General features: G+C 41.3%; 1 protein-coding gene across 2 annotated transcripts in view; it reads left to right on the forward strand.

Moving 5' to 3' along the window:
- The first annotated feature begins 8,687 nt into the window (after nt 1–8,687).
- Nucleotides 8,688–19,292, forward strand: part of mfge8b (milk fat globule EGF and factor V/VIII domain containing b) — a 32,982-nt gene continuing 22,377 nt past the window's right edge. For both annotated transcript variants that reach the window (XM_049573329.1, XM_049573331.1), the window contains exons 1-2: nt 8,688–8,884; nt 19,145–19,267. In XM_049573329.1, coding sequence (XP_049429286.1) covers nt 8,815–8,884; nt 19,145–19,267 — 193 coding nt within the window. In that variant the 5' untranslated portion in view covers nt 8,688–8,814. The remainder of the gene's footprint in view (nt 8,885–19,144; nt 19,268–19,292) is intronic.

The raw sequence follows: 19,292 nt of genomic DNA on the forward strand, positions 1-19,292 counted from the left end.
AAAAATCATGAAAGCTTTTTCAACGCTAACGCTAACTAAGCGTTAGCTTGTAGCTATGTTAATATGAGCCTCCACTTTCTGTTCTTTGTGCAACTTCAAACAAACAAACAAAGTTGGAAGTCATTTCCGCTTTGACCTGCATGTTTTGGATATTGCAATTTGCTTTTTGATGACCACTGCACAGTTTTTGTACCCTGGAAATCCAGAGTTCTCACCAGAGCACAATTTGAATTTGCTCAGCGAGTCTAACCCTAACCCTAACCCTAAATCTTTCTAGATTTGGGTCTGGATTTCCAGGCTACAGTTTTTGCACATGAATGAAATTATCCTAGCTATCATTTTTTCTAACTGGTGTTCAGTAACATAATGATAAAAATACATTTAATTCATAGGCGCCTTTCAAGACAATCAAGGTCACCTTACAGGCAAAGATAGAGAAAATAACAACAGATTAATAAAGTCAATGAGAGAAGGAATCAAGTAACATAAAAATGAATTAAAAAAAAATAATAACATAACAACAAATATATAATCAAGAAACAAGTTTACAGTGAATAAAATATAGTGTAAATAGCGGCTCTGTGTGGATAGACGGATGGGAGTCAAACTGAATGGGCTATTTGAAAGAGATGAGCTTTGAGGCGGGATTTGAAAGTGGAGAGAGAATTGTATGTGACGTGACGTGACGTGACGTGACGTGACGTGTCATATCGCAAAGCAACATAACATAACGTTAGTTCTTCATGGTTCTCTCCTAAAACTTGGATGGATGCTGTCAGGTTGGTTTTGACTAAGTAGATCTGAAGAATTAAGTGTCAACTTGTTAGGAATTAATAACATTAACCTTTGTTGATCCAGGAAATACATTCAATTAAATTATATTAGATTAAATAAATTAAACAATATCTTACTCTTTGGACCTGAGGGAAGTTATTTAGTATTTTCAAGTCAAAAGGCTTAAATCCAATGTAGCTATGAGATTTTAAAGTCTGAATCAAGTTGCAAATCTTTTTTGATTTTGGCAAGTTGAGTACTACGTCATCAAATTTGTGACTTGAGTCTGACTCGAGTCAAGTCATGCAACACAAGTCCACACTTCTGTATCTAATTACATAATTTCTGGCATCTTATCAATCCAGTGTAAACACACACTTTATTTGTTTAGTTCTAAACTAGAGAGGCACAGAACTGATTTGGGCAAAAACAGCTGTATGAACTATGAAACGTCAAAATGGGGCTTCAGTTGAACTGTAGCTTTTATTCTTCTTCCAGAGAAATGACGCCACAGGAATGTACTCTCCCCTCCTCGATCATTCTCACTTCTTTATCCATGATGTTGATTATAAGTGTGAATCCTCGCTGGTGTTTCCAGATGGAAAACAGAAGTGAAAGAGTGCTTGATCTCGTTTTGGTGTGGGAGACAGAAGTGAAAATTTACTGACACCGCAGCTATAGATTTATGAAATATATGACACGTTTCTCATGTCGCACTCTTCTTTAGGTAAACCACATTTTCTCAGGGTTTGAGTGTACAGGATTATGCTGCGCTCCACATGGAGGATTAGCATCAAACCGGCTTCTGTCACACTCAAGCTCCATCTAACCATCATTAACCTCATCCTCCGGCTCAGACTTAGAGCGGGTCGGTCATGAGAAGAAGCTTTGTGTGATAGGAGGGGAACATCAGAGGATGCTTCCATTGTGGAGTCTCACCACATTTGACGGCTGCTTCTCGTCAGCCAGCCCACAGTGCACATGACTGTTCTTATGGTTTCATGACTGTACGGATAAAGACGTTTTCTGCCTGTTGGGTTTCACAGTTTAGGGGATTTTGCTGACATTCTTTTTCTGAGGAAAAAAAAAGAATCCAAGAGGGGTTTAAATGTCTTTGTTGAAGCACACGTCAACATGATGGAAGCATTTGCATTTCAGGGATGAAAACAGTGACACTTAAAGAAAGTAGAAAATATCTCTTATCCCTGCAGTTTGCTGTCCACATCAACTTTTCACATTTTATAAAGCTATATCAGACGTTTTGAGGCTTGTGGTGGTTGTTAGCTACCTGCTGTTTTCATGTGCTCTCAGGCCTGAGTTTGGTCATGTGGTCGTGTTAAATATCTTAGGGGCAGGATGGGTTTCTGTCTTGAATGCTGGAAATGTATGAAGACATCCTACATATATATACAGGCATATGGTTTAAAAGAGTGCACGCTGCACCCAACACTATGGTATGTTTCATGTAGTTCTATTTAGTTTCAGTTCATTTTAGTTTTCATTTGGTTAGTAGAAACATGACAGATAATGAGGGAGGTGAGACAAGGCCATCATAGTCTACCCTGGCAACCTGGGATAAAAGTTATCTGGGCCTACCTGTTTTTCCCACACACTCTCCTCACACATTTTGAATGTATTATCTAGTACAGTGGTTCCCAACTGGTGCAGCCACAGGATCCAGATTTCTCCTTAGTCATTAGTTCAAGGTCCACAGTTTAATATATTCAGTGTCATAATGATGTTTGGCATTGTTGTCAAGCTTGTTTGCTGCTGTCAAGTAGCTGTCTGTTAGTCCGTCACTCTACAGTAGGAAACCGCACTTCAAAATAAATCTCCTGTACTGGAAATTCACTGTACCTCAAAATCGAGTGTTGTATATAAACATGATACATTCTCCAGTCACTTGCGGTCCACTCAGAATGGACCCTGCAACCCACTTTTGGACTGGGACCCACCACTTGGGAACCACTGGTCTAATATTAGTGTTTTTCTTTGGTAATTTCATTAAAGCTACAGTTGGTACAATTGTTACATTCAAGTCTTTGTCAAATAAGCTAACAACGTACGGTAAATACCTTGTTTTGAGGCTGAGTCCTGAGGTTCAGGCAACAAAAGCATGAGGTTAGGTTTAGAAAAAACCTGGCTTGGCTTAAAATTCACACAGGAACCGAACAGCGGACTCCAGGGGTGAAAGTTCAGAGTTCATTTGACCCACCTGTTTATATGGACTTTCTCACTCTTAATATTCCAGTAGTTCCCGACAGCGGGTGGCACGTTGGTGCAGTGGTTAGTATTGTCACTTCACAGCAAGAGGGTTCCTGGTTTGAACCCGGGGTTGGGGGAGGCCTTCTGTGCGGAGTTTGCATGCTCTCCCTGTGTCAGCGTGGCTTTTCTCCAGGTGCTCCAGCTTCCTCCCACAGTCCAAAGACATGCAGGTTAATTGGTGACTCTAAATTGTCCGTAGGTGTGAATGTGAACGTGAATGGTTGTCTCTCTCTATGTGTCAGCCCTGTGATAGTCTGGTGACCTGTCCAGGGTGTACCCTGCCTGTTTCTGTTTTTCTTATACAAATGTGTTCAGTATGGGAAAACTGTCTTTGATGTTTTACAATGCATATGATTTAGTTACATCATATAGTGAAGGGTGTATACATCACATTCCTCACTGCAGGACTGCCAAAATAGTTGATATACTGAAAACATCCATTAATTTTTTCCCCACTTATCCGGGGCCGGGTCACAGGGGCGGCAGGCCAAGAAAAACACCCCAGACGTCCTTCTCCCTAGTAACGCCTTCTAGCTCCTCCTGGGGGTGTTCCCAGGCCAGATGAGATATGTAATCCCTCCAGAATGTTCTGGGTGTGTCGCGGGACCTCCTACCAGTTAGACGTGTCTGGAACACCTCTAACGGGAGGTGCCCAAGAGGATCCTGATCAGATGCCCTGACCACCTCAAATGACCCCTTTTGATGCGAAGGAGCAGCGGCTCTAGAGAGCGGCTCTCCTCTGGATTTCCTGGCTTCTCACCCTATCTCTAAGGCTGAGCCCAGCCACCCCACAGAGGAAACTCATTTCGGCCGCTTGTATCTGCGATCTCATTCTTTCAGTCACTACCCAGAGCTCACGACCACAGTGAAGGTTGGGGCATAGATGGACCAGTAAATCGTTCCATCCCATGCGCCATTCTACCCTCACTCATGAACAAGACCCCAATATACTTGTGAACTCCCTCTCTTGACACAGTAACTCTCTCCCAACCCGTAGGGGACAAAAAGAGGCCACCATGGCCTCAGATTTGGAGCCGCTGACCCTCACCCCGACTGCTTCAAACCTACTCAAAGAAGACATTCCAGTTCTATCTATGTTAGCAATCTTTAGTTCAATAAGGGGAGCTAATTCATTTTAACCAGCTCTTAAATGCTGGTTTTCCATGTGTGACCAATGAACAGAAGAAGCTTTTGATACTGCTGCTGTAAGTTTCCATGTCCTTGGTTTGCCTTGATAAGAAATACCTCAAATAACCTCCTACATTTGTTCATCTGAAAGCAATCTAAGGACAGTAAGAAAGAAAAACTTTTACAAGATATTTGACTTTCTATAGTATGCACTTTCTTTCTCATGTTATTACTACAACTTTCATCTAGTAGAAGTTGAGGTCACAGAGTCCTTTAGCTCCCGTCATACAGTATGTTCACCCTCTGTCTGAACTATTGCTCATCAAACTAATGAGTGGGAATATAAGAGGAGTTTGGTGTTGCTCCATACAGCTTAAGATTTAGCTTTGATGGGAAAAGGTCATTCGAGGGAATGACTTTTCTTTTCCTATTTTTTGTTCCTGGTCCAGACTGTGAGAGGAAAGGCTATAGGTTCAACACAGTTTAGCTTCAAGACTGAATGATCATTTTCAACTGTATTTGATCTTAACGTGCGTGAAAACCGAGAGACGAATGAAGCGTGGAGATGTGATAAAACAGACCATAGAAACACAGAAGCCCTTTTCTTCTGTATGTGAGCTAGTCGCCGAGCGTAAGACCACTTTAAGCTGCATTTAATTCACTTCGGCTTGTTACTAGGCTACAGAAGGGTAAATCTCACCCTGCCAATCAAAGTGTGTAGAGTTCATCTGGGAACATTGTTTCTGCTACTGTAGATGACACATTTTAAACCACAGAGGAAGAGTTGTAAAGATGAGAAGCAGCAAGATACTTCCAAGGCTATTAAGCAGGTGTCATCTGAAGTTGACAATCACGTGACTGTTGTTATATTTAGTCTGCTTCTCCTAAATTTGGTGCAGGATGAAAAGTTACAACTAAATCATATTCATCCATGCAGGAGGAATGAGAAAGGGTCTGACACTGCTGGACATCCCTCTCAAACTCACGCCCATTAAAAACAATTTTTCACCTCACGCCCACTCCATCCGAGAGCACAGAAATCAACTCTGACCCGCTGCTGGATCTCGGCTTGAGAAACGCCCACAGATGAACCCTTAGGCCTTCCACAATAAAACACTGGCCTCAATCTGCATTTCAGAGGAGGATTTCATGCATGGCGCCATCATGGGAATTTTCCCAGAACTATAAGAACAGGCCAACACCACAAGTCAGTTGTAATCAGCTGCTGAACAAAAAAACTGAAGGGTTGTGCTTGCTGTAAATTCACACACCCTGAGAACATATTTCAGTGTATAGATAGTGACAGACTTAATCTGTACATTATGTTACCATTAGCTGTAATTTAACTATTTAGTTGCCACATTTACAGTCAACACTAAAATAAAGTCTTAAAATTTTGACACAGGACCATATAAATGACAGAGCCACAGAATTGGGGAATATTTAAGTGGCATTGTATTCATAGTAAGTACTTCAAATTCCTCAACAAATGTGTAATTAATCAAGTTACACAAAGCCATCTGAAATACAATGAAACTGGGATTCTGTTAGCACCTGGGGGAGTTTAGCCCCAGGACAGTTGCCCATCTCTCCAAGTTAGTGATCCAATCTTGCTGTTCACATGTGAAATGGGAAATCAGATATCCCTCAAGTAGTTCTCAACCTGGTCTCAATCTGCACTGACCTTTATCTGGGAGGGTGGTGTTTGCCTCCTGTAAGATTCAAAAACCTGTTCTTTTTCCTAAGCCCAACCACGTGCGTTAGTTGTTGGAGGAAAAAAAAAAGTCAATTTGCATTATTGTACTGACGTAGTGCATTTATTTTGAAAGAGACTGTAAGTACACACACACCCAGGGTACCTTTCACGTCAATGTGGACGCAAGGGCCATGACCAAACGTCAATATGTGACAAGATTGGAGTGAGAATGTGTTGTTTTCAGACAGTTCATGTGAGGTGTAAGCCATCACATTTCAAGCTATAGATTCAATTTTGTTCTCTGTAAGGGACATAAAATCATACTTGAAGTGATCACTATGTCACATGTAGTAAATATGGCACATGTGGTGTATATGTAATATTTCACATATGAAAACCTGAAAGAATGAACCTCAGATACAAACGTGTCACTCTTCTAGTGGTGGCCTTACACTGGAAAAATTCCCAATTACAAGTAAAGGTCTTACATTGAAAATATTTCACAAGATAAATATTAATATTCTATGAGCTCCTAACATGTTTGGTATTTAAAATCTTACTTAGAGTTATTAAATAGATGTTTTGGGAGTAAAAACTACAATAAATATTTCCTTCTACACTGAAGTGGAGTAGAAGTAGGCCCACATAGCAGTGGTGGAAAGCAGCAGTGGTACTGAACTTACAATTTTGGGGTTATGGGAGTAGATCTCAGGGGAAAATCAAGGGGACACATCCCCCTTAATATTTAGCACATATGTATTTGCCATCCTCAAATAAAAACAGGAAAGTAGCAGAAGACTATAATTTTGACAAAATTAAAGACATGTGCAGTGTAAATTGATGCAGAAAACGCACAAATTGGCGTATCGGCACTCAAAAGTTTCTGGCAGACAAACCCAAACCTAACCCCTATACTTGTCCCCTGCCCTCCGCTGAAACGAAACCTACTTGTCACTTTATACTAGTTGAGTATTTCCATGTCATAATAGGCTACTTGATACCTCTTGTCAGTGGCGTAAGGTAGTTACCATGGGCCCAGAGGAAAAGAAAAGAAAAGAAAAGAAAAGAAATGAAATTTATGACAGAGGTGCATTTTATAGCAAATAGCACCATTTTAATTTAGAAAACACAGGTGTAGTTCCAAGGTGGCAGTCTGAATCATTTGTTGCTCACAGCCCAGCACTGTGCAGCTCGATTGGCATTCGCCAGAGAACACCAGAATTGGCAGGTCCACCACTGGTACCTTGTTCTCTTCACAGATGAGAGCAGGTTCACACTGAGCACATGAGACAGGCGTGACAGAGTCTGGAGATGCTGTGGTGAACGTTATGCTGCCTGTGACATCATCTAGCATGAGCGGTTATAGCGGTGGGTGGTCTGGTGAGGTCTGGGGAGGCAGATCCTTGGAGGGTCACACAGACCTACATGTCATAGCCAAAGGTACCCTGACTGCTGTTAGGTACTGGGATGAAATCCTCAGAGTGACTGTCAGACGTTACTCTGGTGCGGCAGGCCCTGGGTCCCTCCTGGTGCAGGACAATGCCCGGCCTCATGTGGCCAGAGTGTGTAGGCAGTTCCTGGATGACAAAGGCATTGATGCCATTGACTGGCCCCCTCGTTCCCTTGACCTAAATCAAATCAAGCACCTATGGGATGTTATGTATCGCCGCATCTGTCCAGACTGGACTTCACTGATGTCATGATCCAGGTCTGGGAGGAGATCCCCCAAGACACCGTCCGCTGACTCATCAGGAGCATGCTCAGATGTTTTCGGGAGTAGGCAGGCAGGGGCCATACACACTACTGAGTCATAATGTGAGTTGCCATGATAACATTCATTGAAGTTGGATCAGCCTTTGAATTGCATTTTTCATTTTAATTTACGGTGTGGTTTTGAATCCAGCCTCAGTGGGTTGATGATTTGGTTTCCACTGACTGTTGTTACATCATTTTGTTCAGTAAAGACTTTCTACTTGAATAATTCGTTCATCAAAATCTGATGTGTGATTCAAGTGCTCCCTTAATTTTTTGAGCAGTGTATTCATGCCCCTGCTTCCAGTCCACTACACCTGAGAGGCAAATATTGTACATTCTACTCCACTAGATTTATTTCACAACATCACAGAGTGATTTTAATTATACACATACACATATATAGTTACAGTTCTGTAATAATAATATATATATATAATAATAAAGGAATACATAATATGTGCTTTTGGCACTTTAAATATCATTTGATGCCAATGCTTTTGTACTTCTTTTAATCAAGTAAAAATTTAAATACAACACTTTTACACTGTAACAGAGTAGCCTGTTTCTACACTTTGGTATTGCTGCCTAAGTGCAAGATATAAAGTGGCATGAAACACTAAGGTATTGTGGCCTACCTCAGATTTGTACAGTAGGTCTACAGTTTGTTTAAGTACACTGAGTGTTTAATTTCACCACTGGTTTCTTCTTCCACATCTTATTAAAGAAAAGTAAGCTTCAAGTAGCCCCATGGAAACACTAAATTAGGTCACAGCTTTGTGCCAAAATTAGGGGGCCAATCATTTTCCTCTCAGTGGTTTTATATCAAAGATCTTAATCAAGCCATTTAATTAAATGCAGCACATTAGCCATAAACGCCTCTTTTGTTTCCAGGGTGATTACTGCCCTCACTGGGTGTGTGTGTGTGTGTGTGTGTGTGTGTGTGTGTGTGTTGTTTTTGGTCACCGACAGCGGGAAGGAGGGGGCGGAGTTACAATTAAACTACCAGGCTGTGATTGGCTGAGAGCCGCGGCGCACGTGCTCCTGCTCTACGCCTGCTGCCTGGGAGTTTTAGAGCCGCACAACAAGCTCGAGCCACAGAAGCAACAACGTCCGGAGCGCCGCTGTCCTCCTGCCGTCGTCCCTTTAACTCACTAATTAACTGCAGCTGAACAACGACTGGCGACAAAACAGCAGCCATGAAGGAGCAGAGAAGTTTTTTCCTTTGGCTGCAACTTTTCACAGCGTGTCTGGTGTTTGGGGTGAACGGTAAGTGTCCTCTTTTGTGTTTGTTTACAGTTCAAACCGCCGCCCGTTAACGTCCGTTACTAATGAGGCGTTCAATGTTTCAGTTGAGTTCCCTCGTTGAAGTAACTCTCTGTCCCTCTGTTTTCAAAACTACTGAGTGGAAATGTACTTCATATTGTTATTTTTTTTTAATTCGTCAAGTGTGTGTTTGGTATGTGGTGATTTAAATGTCAGCCTGGCACAAGTGGCGCCGTCAATTCATCACCAAAGTAACGGAGCAGTGGGCATTTGTAGCCAGGTGCACAATGTCAAGGGATCCTTCATTTTGAATGAGTGGACAGGACGTGTGGGAATGTGAGAAGTGAGACATTGTTTGGCTCTGAGTCTGAAATATTAGTCAGTTAAATGTTCAGACACCTTGTATAATTAAAAAAAGATTTGTAATAATATCTGGAGTTTTGTAGGCCAGATGCTCCTGTTATGTATGAATGCATGACTACGGAAGCGAAACCTCAGGGTAAGTGTTGTGCAGAGTGCCCCCTTTAAGGAGCACACCACACAGGCTGGCTATTATACTTGTCCAGTGTTAACCCAGTGCCATTGGCAGTGGGCTTTGTTTGCATTTCCATGCATCAAACACATTTAGGCCGATTGACAAAGACTAAAATGGCCTGATTCTCCTGCCTTCACTTTCTGCCTCCAAACCAGGCAAGGAGAAGGCATCACATGTCACACACAAGTGTTTTTCTTGGTGTGACGATGTATTTTCCAAATGTAGAAATGTTCCTTTTTCCATTTAGCATTGAGAAGGGAAGAATTCATGACTTGGGTTTGGTGCTGTGTGAAAGACAGATTGTGTATTTTGTGTCTGATGGACTTAGGACTCAGGGCAGGGAATGCCTCATGGAGCAATGCTCATATCCAAAGGTCAGCCACCTTTTCAGTCATTTTTCTTTTTCTGTATAAGAGATATGCAGGACAGTGGAAGTAAACTGAAGCACCAGGTTGATCATCTCAATAGCACATGGAGCTCATGACTTTGGCTCAGAATCATTTTATTGAATCAGAATGCAGCATTACATTCACTTAGAAAACCTTATAACATGATTAGTTTTGTTCTGTATTCTTTTTTTAGATCCCCTGTAGCTTTCACAAAGTCGTCGCCGTCTTCCAGGGGTTCCCACAAAAACACTAAACACACACGGTATCAATTAAACAAGAAAAGGCAAAGACAAAGATCAGAAAATAAGCAAACTGACTCCACATGTGACAATATAGACAATAGAGGCTGAAACAAAACACTGTGGTTGACAGGACAATAATTATCGCATTTCACTGTAGTGTGCGCATGTTTAAATGCTCCTATTGATCCACTGTGTTGACAACTCACTGCAGGCTGCAGACGCAAGCATGTGACTTCATTATGGGATGAAGATGATTAGAGGATTTGTTCAATTTGGAGATTAACACAGCTACTTAACTTGGAACCAGGTTACAGAACCAAATATATTTTTACAGATACCCCAAACTATTCTGCTTAACTTAGATTTAGACGAATTTCCATGTCTTTTTATTGCAATGTCCTTATATAGACTTGCGTGACAGAGAGGCTGCAAAATCTTCCCCAGCGCATCACTCACATAAATGTTTAATGCACTTTTTGTTTACCTATTTGTTTGTATTGAATTGAAATAGTATGCTGGCTAAAGAGAAGCACACACCCCCAAAGTGTTTGTTCCCCAAGGCTCAGGGACGGGACGGCCGTAGAGAATAGGTGTGGTTGCACTGACCACAACGTTGAGTCACTTTTCCGGATGCAGCCGCCAGCACAGGCATGCCAGTGAACTTCCACCCACAACAGCACTCGCTGAGACCTTTCCACACTGTCAGGGAGCTGAAGGGGGCGACGGACGGGACTTGTTGCTGCTGTGTCATGCAAAATGTTTACAGGGCAGGATAAGAGCTGAGGGAAGGTTTTTCCTCCCCTGTGTTTTACCTGATTACGCTCATTTCAGCAGGTTGTAGTTTACTTGTCCTGTCTGTTCGCTGCTGAGGGGAGAGAAGTGGAAAATGGTGTTCTGTGTCAGGCTGAGGCAGACTTTTCTCACAACAAGACCACTTAGGGCAACTGAGTGAACCAGGGCTAAATATAGCCAGGCGCTGGACCAATGGCGTGCCTTTAGTGTGTGTATGTGTGTAATTTGTGGATCTAGGCAGGTGCATATAAACACTTTTCAGCTAGAATTGGTGCAAATTAACTTGTGGGTGTAAGATAGGGTCTAATTGCCAATATATCAGGCAGTAAACTGACTTCCTTAACCAGGAGGTAAATTTCCTGCAGATGTGATGGCTGTACCTTCTCCACAGCTACACTGCAACAGTCAAATCATACAGTGACTTCTATTTGGGTTGATGTGATGGAGAAATTATACTTTCTATAAACTCTTCTTGCCCTTTTCTTTTGCTTACAGCATTTCTTCTAAATAATAAGGTCTCTCTTATTACTGAACACATGCTGTGGCTCACTCTGTCTCACACAGTTCATTATTCTGGATTTAAATATAGTTTTGGAAGACTGTCTACTTGGAAACAACTAAACGGAGGAGTGGGTGAGAGCTGAAATAATTAGTTGATTGAGCAATTGCCAGAATTGTCAGCAATTCAAATTAAAGAATCAATTAATTGTTTCAGTCATTTTCAAGCAGAAAAGCTTATCTCAGGCTCTTAAATGAGATGTTTTAATACTTTTATCATGTGTAATAATAATTTCAATATATTTGAGGTTTGGACTGTTGTTCGGCCACAGTAAGGCATTTGAAAAAGTCACTCTGGAACATTATTGTGTGCATTTTTAACTATTTTCTGACAATTAATGGACAAATAAATTAGTAACTTAAAGGAACAGTGTGTCAGGGTACTTTCACACCTGCCCTGATTGTTTCGGTTCAGTCAAACTCAAGTTCGTTTCCTCCCTAAGTACGGTTTGTTTGTGGTGACAGCATGTTCCAACCTCAATCCAAACCAACTGCCTTTGCAGTACGCGTTGTTTGGGATAAACAAGCATGAGCATGTTACAGTCCTGGAGGATTATTAATGTGCACCTCCTCCTGTACTGCCTTAATATGCACATTCAGCACATCCAATGCATCAAAACATTGTTTTCTAGTTGGAGCCGCACCTCGTTTTCAGACTGTATGGTTTGACTAAAATGAACAATGACAGCAATATAGTCCACGATGAGCAGCGCTAAAATCAACCTGCGTAGTTGTCAAGATCCTGACATTAAGGAGTATTTTACCGGTACCTGAATTATCCACAGAGGTCTCTTCCTCTCCAAATCAAACAGACCTGGTGATTTAAACCAGTAAAGAGACACTGAATAAAGCAGTTTCACGTTTTAAATAAAATCACTGTTTTTCTGATAATCTTGTTGTGGAGGAGCTGCAAACTGCAGTGGCTGATACAAAAACACAAATTGCCCTCTCTAGAGCCATTGTTTTGTTTGTCTGCTCTGGGCTACTGTAGAAACATGATGATGCAACATAGCAATCTCCACTGATTAGAACCCACTCCCTACTTACTCAATCATTTCTGCCAGTATACCTCCTCAATCCTACATGCTGACCCTTTAAATCAAAGAAATAGTCAGCAGATTAATTGATAATGAAAATAATGGTCAGAGGCAGCCCTAGCCCAGTGTTCCTGTGTCAGTTAGTTTGTGAATGTGTGTGAGAGAAATAAGAGTGTTTGTGTTGCTCTTACCATCTGCCCGTATTTGGTCTTCCCCTCGGGCGGCTGTCTTCCTCAGATCTGATGACTTTATCATTACTTTTCCCACCAAATCCCCCAGGACTTTCTCTTCCATTTGAATTTTGAATAGCTTCCTTAATCAATCTTTCATTGCAATATGGAGCGTCTTCTAATTCGGGCCATTTTATTAGTGTCTGTCGCCCCACTTTCCAATCTGCCGTGCTGAATATTTTACGCGCTGTCATGTGAGCTTAAATATCGAGCCAAGGACAAAGGTGGAGGTAGTTGAATCCAAGAGCAAGAAATGTTTACACAGAACCTTTACACGTGTTCGTGTGATCAGAGAAGTGACAGTGTTGGTACGTACAGTGGGGGCACCTCCATTCAGTTAGTTGTTGTGACACTACTCCAGGCTCTATTTCAGTTACAGGACTTGAGATAAAAGCGTGCTGTTTGGTTGATGGTGCGTGACGCCTGTGTGTATTTTTAGTGGCTGGCCCTTGTTTTTTAAATTTTTTTTTAGAGCAGTAGCAGATGGCTGTGTTGCTCTGGAGTAGCGCTTGCAGATTACAGAAAGCTCACCTGCAGCTGGAGTCCCGCTGATCCTAACATTGAAAAGACTCAGGTTATTTAAGGACTCACTCGGGTATGTCTGCCCTTGATGAATCCACTTCCTGTTACACATGTCCAGGTTCCCCTCTCCTAATGTCTGTAGCACTCAGTAGTGGCAGGTCTTTAGACTAGATGAGCACTCTACAGGTCTCGAGCCTTTTCATTATGCACATCCTTAACAGTTTTAACAAGGGCTGCGTGTGCATGTGAGAGTGTAAGATGCAGGCCTCTCTCCTTTTCTTTCTGGAACACTGAGTTCCCACACTCGCCTGCCAGCCTATACGCTCCAGCATGCCAGTGTGTGCGTGACAGAGCAGAGGGCAGAGCGTTTACTGTTTTCAGGCCTCAGGACACATCAGATATGAGCACTGACGTAACCACACACACACACACATACATACACATGTTCATTCACATGTATGCATTTGTCAGTCCCTGCACTGCCACCAGGTATGGAGCAGACATTTTGTTTTTGACTTTAATCCCTTTAAAGTCATCTTGAACTGTCTTTGTATACTGCTGATTTATTCCCTGTCATCTTTGATAACTCAAAATTAATTCAGATGAAAGAGATTTTAGCCCATGGCCGCACACTGTGTGTACTTTCCTAACGCAGCAAGAAGCGTGCTTTGTCAGTGAACCCTCTCTGAAACACTGCAGCCCCCAGAAATGATTTTGTTTCGCATCAACTGCTCACTTATTCAAGGCGATTTTTATCTAAAGTGCTGTTTTATATCCATAATCAGTCGCTGTTTCGCTTTTATATATGCTGCAGTAACTGTCCTCAAAGAGTCCGCCCCCACCCTTATGTCCTGAAATGGCTCGCTTGTTTTTATCCTCAGTCATAGCGCAGAGTCCTTAGATGACTTCCTAGAGACGGTTTTAACACACAGTCTTGAGGTGTTTTCCTCTCTTACTGTGATGTCTGTGTAGCCCTGGGAGTTGTGATTCCTTTTCGTCTATTCACCTGGGCTCTAATGTGGTCAGAGGGCAAATATGTTGACTGAGACCGCTGGTTGATCCTCTCAGTAGCATCAGATTAACCTGTAGTAACTCCTCCTGGAAGCTCCGTGCACCATGCTTTGTGCTGCTCATTTGTTTTCAAGAAGTAAACACAAGACTTGTTATGGTCACTCATGCCACACTCAGCCTCCTGAAGCGAAATGCCAGTTGCTGTAATATGATGCTGTTTTTCTTAAAGTATTTGTAGCAAAGTTGTCACATGTTAAAGCAGAAGTACAGAGGCCAAAATAGTTCAACAGTTAAGCCAATACAAGCTTGTTTTATTGGCTGTGTGCACAGAAAGTTGTCATCAAACCATAATAATAGATACTAACATACCTAAATCAGTGTGATAACTGACTTTCTTTTAGGTTATTTGGTATTTTATCATATGTTTGCACTAAAAGAAAAATGGTCAAATACACTGAGATGATGTCCAACACCAGCTGTGTCCTTAATCTGAGGCTCAAGCTTTTGCATAATCACATACAACTTCTCTCTGACAAGTCTCATTGGGCACTGAATCATGATGTGTTTCTGGCTCTAACGGCTCTGTGTGTTTTTCGCCTGGTATTTGAACCTCATTCTTGGGCTGAGGCATCATGGGAAAGGCACAGACCGTGACTCATAAGGAGTGAGAATAAGCACAATGCCCTTTGGAAATGGCTTGTCCTGCCAAACATAACTCCACATACCTTTCTAATCTGTCACTGTGGTGAGGACAAAGTGGGGCACCATGTTGGGTTAGCACTACTCTAATTCTGACAGATGTATTAAATGTGTTTTTTTACTGTGTTATTAAATGCTGCAAAATAGATGTGTTTGTGGCTGTATCCTCAGATGACTCATAGCTATCCCACTTCCTTAGTGAAAATATCAGTGTGTTTACATGAAAATGACTCGTATATTGTTTTTGGAATCCAGCCTATGGGTTTACAGGTCCACACCCACATTTAGTAAAATATCAAGACATCATTAACATGTTTCAGCTTGTTTTTGCTGCGGTTCCTGTAATAAAAGATTCACTACTTGCGCAACAACCTTCTTCAGGCACATGCAGCCTAACAAGGGTTAATATAGAGGTCAGTGAGACCCCTGGACAAGAAGTACTTTAAGTTTTGTGCCCACACTTGATTTATTTTTGGATGACTGATTTGTTTGGGAATTGTGCTTATAAAGGAAGCTGCAACAGCTTAAAGGGTTGATTTACCCAAACAACACAAAAGCATTTCACACTTAAATCTAGTGCAGTAGATTTCAAACTTTTTGTGCCCAAGCCACTCTTATCACGACATAAATGTTTGTTTTTGTTTGATTATATTAAATAACTATTGACAAGCAACCATTAGTCATGAGATATTTATGAAGAAAATGATTCAAGAATTCATTTTAAATGTTTTAAAATTAGTCAAAGCACCAATAACACATCCATTTGAATGGGAAATAATGTAAGATAATGTGATGTGTCACACTCATAATTCTCTGGCATGAACGGTGACAAATAGGTTCCCTTTGAAGCTTTTTGAAATTAAATTAAAGTAGAGTTTGCCTCCTTATTTGGCAATGGACGCAAATAACGTGCTGATACAGTCAATTAAAAATTCAATCATAACTGTTTGTATAGGCCCAGTTAAATATTGCAACAATAATGTGTGGTTATCGATAAATCCCACAGCACACATGTATAGGCATCACGGCACACCATTTGAGAACCATTGGTCTAGTGGTATCCAGCCATGCCCATAGTTTAGGTTTTCTTTGTCCAATTTATCAGATCCCTGAGATTTCTGTTGCCCTCAAACACAACAGAGGTCCTCATAGCATTTAAAAGTGTCATTAAAAATTCACCAGCAACTTTTCTGTTTCTATTAACAGTAGTGTTCAAGGGGACAGTATCTTGAGTAGAAAGTAGTATCAATAAAAGCTTAGTAAAAGAGAAAAAAAGTTAATTTCATCAATGCAATGAGCACAACAAACGAAATTTCATTAGCTTGCATTGTGTAGTGGGGGAGGCAGAAATGTCAGAGAGGAACATCTCATAACATGATCACATAAAACCACAAATGGGCTTTTCTGTTTTTGTTGTGACAGTCTTTGTTGTAGAAAGTAGCTAAACGAGTGGCAGTGACGACACCAGCACCTTTCTGAAAAGTTTCTCCCTATTGGGAACAATTGATAAAGGATGCTTGGGGGGAAAAAAAACGACATGTGGACACAGGCCCTTAGGCTAGATAACACTAGAGGTTAGTTTTAGATTTTTGCAATATGAGCGAATCGACGATTTTCAACTGTGGTGTGCCCATTTTTAAATAGTTGAAATCAAAACCTAGTCCATATTTCTGCAGTGATTTCTTAGTAAACATAACTGAAACTGCAGCCACATATTTCCCTTGTAATATAAACTCCTGCTTATCTGAGGCTGTTTATTTCTATTAGCTGGAGATAATGAGGAACAAGAAGTCTCTGGTTTCCTCTGAAACTGCAGCAGTTTACAGTTGATGTGGGGTGGAAACCACACAACTGCATATTATCTCTAATTGGTTGAATTCAGAGTTGTTTTTAGTTTTGAGTCTGTCTCCTGTCCTTTGTGCAAAGCAAAACTTGTTAAAATCCCAGCGTATTTCAAATATACTGTGACTAGGGGAAAATAAACAAGTGGGCTACTCTCTTCACTCCCATGTAGTTTTATGGACGTGGTTTTTACAGACAGTGGCATCACTTTGGGGATTTTCAAGGAGGCTCTGGTGGTTGAACCACTGTCTCTTGGCTGACCACCTTGACTAATACATCACTAATTTTATTCCCTCAATAAACCCAGGCTGGCTCCCAGCTGAATTACCCTTAAGACCACAAGCATCGATTAAAGAGACAGTTTATTTCCTATTTCGTGAGCTTATTTCAAGGTCATCAGTCAGATGGTACCATTAAAATATTCTTGGAAGGTCATTTAATTGAACGTTGTTATTTCTCAGCGCTACGAGGGTTTCCTGAAGGGAGCTGTCTGCCAGTGTAGGAAGGGAGGCTGTGTTCCTTCCCAAAGATAAACAGGCGGCAACTTTTGGATAAGAATGTGTTGGCAGTGCCAGCCAAGCTTGTTGCCTAACAGTCCCACAAGATGTGAAAGCACTTGAAGGCCATGACACTGGATACAGCACTGATAACACTGGACATCCATGGGAAGTACAGATCAGTGGATAAACAGCCAAACAGGATGTTGGCAAAGAGGATCGTTTTCATTTCTCTTCTCTCTTTCCTCTCAGTGAATATGACGCTAATCTACTCTACAACTCCACAATTGCTAAAGGAAAATAGATCCAGATTTTGTACATCAGGTTAAAATAGAACTGATAAGTGCAGTATTTTATTTTGAATATAATTTATGATTGATTTCTTTGTCTCTGAAGACCAGCTAGTCAGTTTTTCCACAATGCCTCACTGTTGGCTGGAGTTTGTACTGAACAAACTACTCAGGATGCTCTCATCCTTGAGTGTTTTGAAGAATGGGAAAACCTGTGTGTAAGTATGTGTAGTTTGGGGTTGCACAGGAAGTTAGCAGGTCTTCAAAATGCCATTTTGGCCCTGTGGCCTCTGTGAATTACACCCTGAGCAGGACTAAAAATGCCACTTACAAGTCTAAAAAAATATTTATCTACTCCCACGAGTCTACTTAGTTTGAGGTGTGAAGAGGTACCCTGCTGATGGACTAAAAAAAAACAGGGTCAGAGCTCCCTTTTAGTCTCTATGGCAGACACTGTGGTACGTAAACCACCAGTTTGACACTTGGGGTCCAACCTCAATTTCCTTAACAATTATCCAAATGATAAGTGTTAACTTGGAGAAGCCTTCTCTGCTTTTGCGGGTGTTAAATTATAAAATTATTCACTTCCTCCATATTCTAAGTGTCAGAACAGGGTCTAATTGCAACTTTTACTTCTAAAATGCTATGTGCTGTGTCTATATTAAGAAAAATGTAATTACTGGTTCATTGTTCTCTATGTTGTATACTGGATACTAAAATTCTGTAATTTTGTCAGGAGCAAGGCTAACTCACTCATTTCCAGTTTTTGCCTTTCATTATTTTGTAAGCAATGTTGTCATAGTTTCCAAAGGGCAGAAATCTCCTTTTGGACTCCAACTCTCTGACTGTAAATCATAGCTCATTTGGTCTTCAGGCTTTTGAAAACCACAGCACGCCTCCCGATTCCTCTTTTCCCCCACCCACTGACACGATTTCCCTCGTGCCCCGAGAGCTGCCAGATCGTCTGATTCAGGCCAGGCAGCAGTGATGCTGGTGGAAGCATCCAGTGTTTGTGTTGTGTTTACAGTGTAGTGATGGCTTACTCAGCTGTTCAGACCATCACATCCAACCTGCAGCAGGCTGTGTACTCTTTATTCAGCAGCACAACAGGAGAGTGGAGTGGAGAATTTAATAATGGGAGAAAACATGACTCTAGCTGATTCTCTCTCAGAGCACGTTTTACTCTTTCTTATTGAAAACTGAAACACAGCTGCGTATTAACTCGTTTTAATGCTAGAAATTACACACGGAACAAAACATGCAGTATAAACATGCATAATGCCAAAAGTATTCACAAGTCACAGCTACTACGGTATCTGAATGTTCTCTCCCTGTCATGAAACATGGGCCTGGGTTTACTCAACTTTTTTAAGTTTTGTTTTATGACTACAAATAATCATTACTCACCTAACAAACATCTTATCAGTCATGAGTCTTAAAGCCAAAGTCAAACACCCAACATCTGTCTTTGATTGTGGCAGGGACAATATGAAAATGGGTGGAGACACAATAATTCTTATAACGAGTTACTTCCTGTGTTTGTGAGGTTCCTGACGTTCTGTGTATTGATCACTATCTTTTAACTTGACGAAATCCCCTGTCAATCACTGTCTCTCCAGGTGATTTCTGTGAGGTGAATGTGTGCACTAATGGTGGAACCTGTGTGACCGGGGCAGGATCTCCGTTCATCTGTATCTGCCCTGACGGCTTCTCTGGAGAAACCTGCAATGAGACTGAGACTGGTAAGTCAGTCTTCCAAGATAGAAA

Source organism: Epinephelus fuscoguttatus, linkage group LG4, assembly GCF_011397635.1.
Source record: "Epinephelus fuscoguttatus linkage group LG4, E.fuscoguttatus.final_Chr_v1".
In the NCBI taxonomy this organism is placed as follows: domain Eukaryota; kingdom Metazoa; phylum Chordata; class Actinopteri; order Perciformes; family Serranidae; genus Epinephelus; species Epinephelus fuscoguttatus.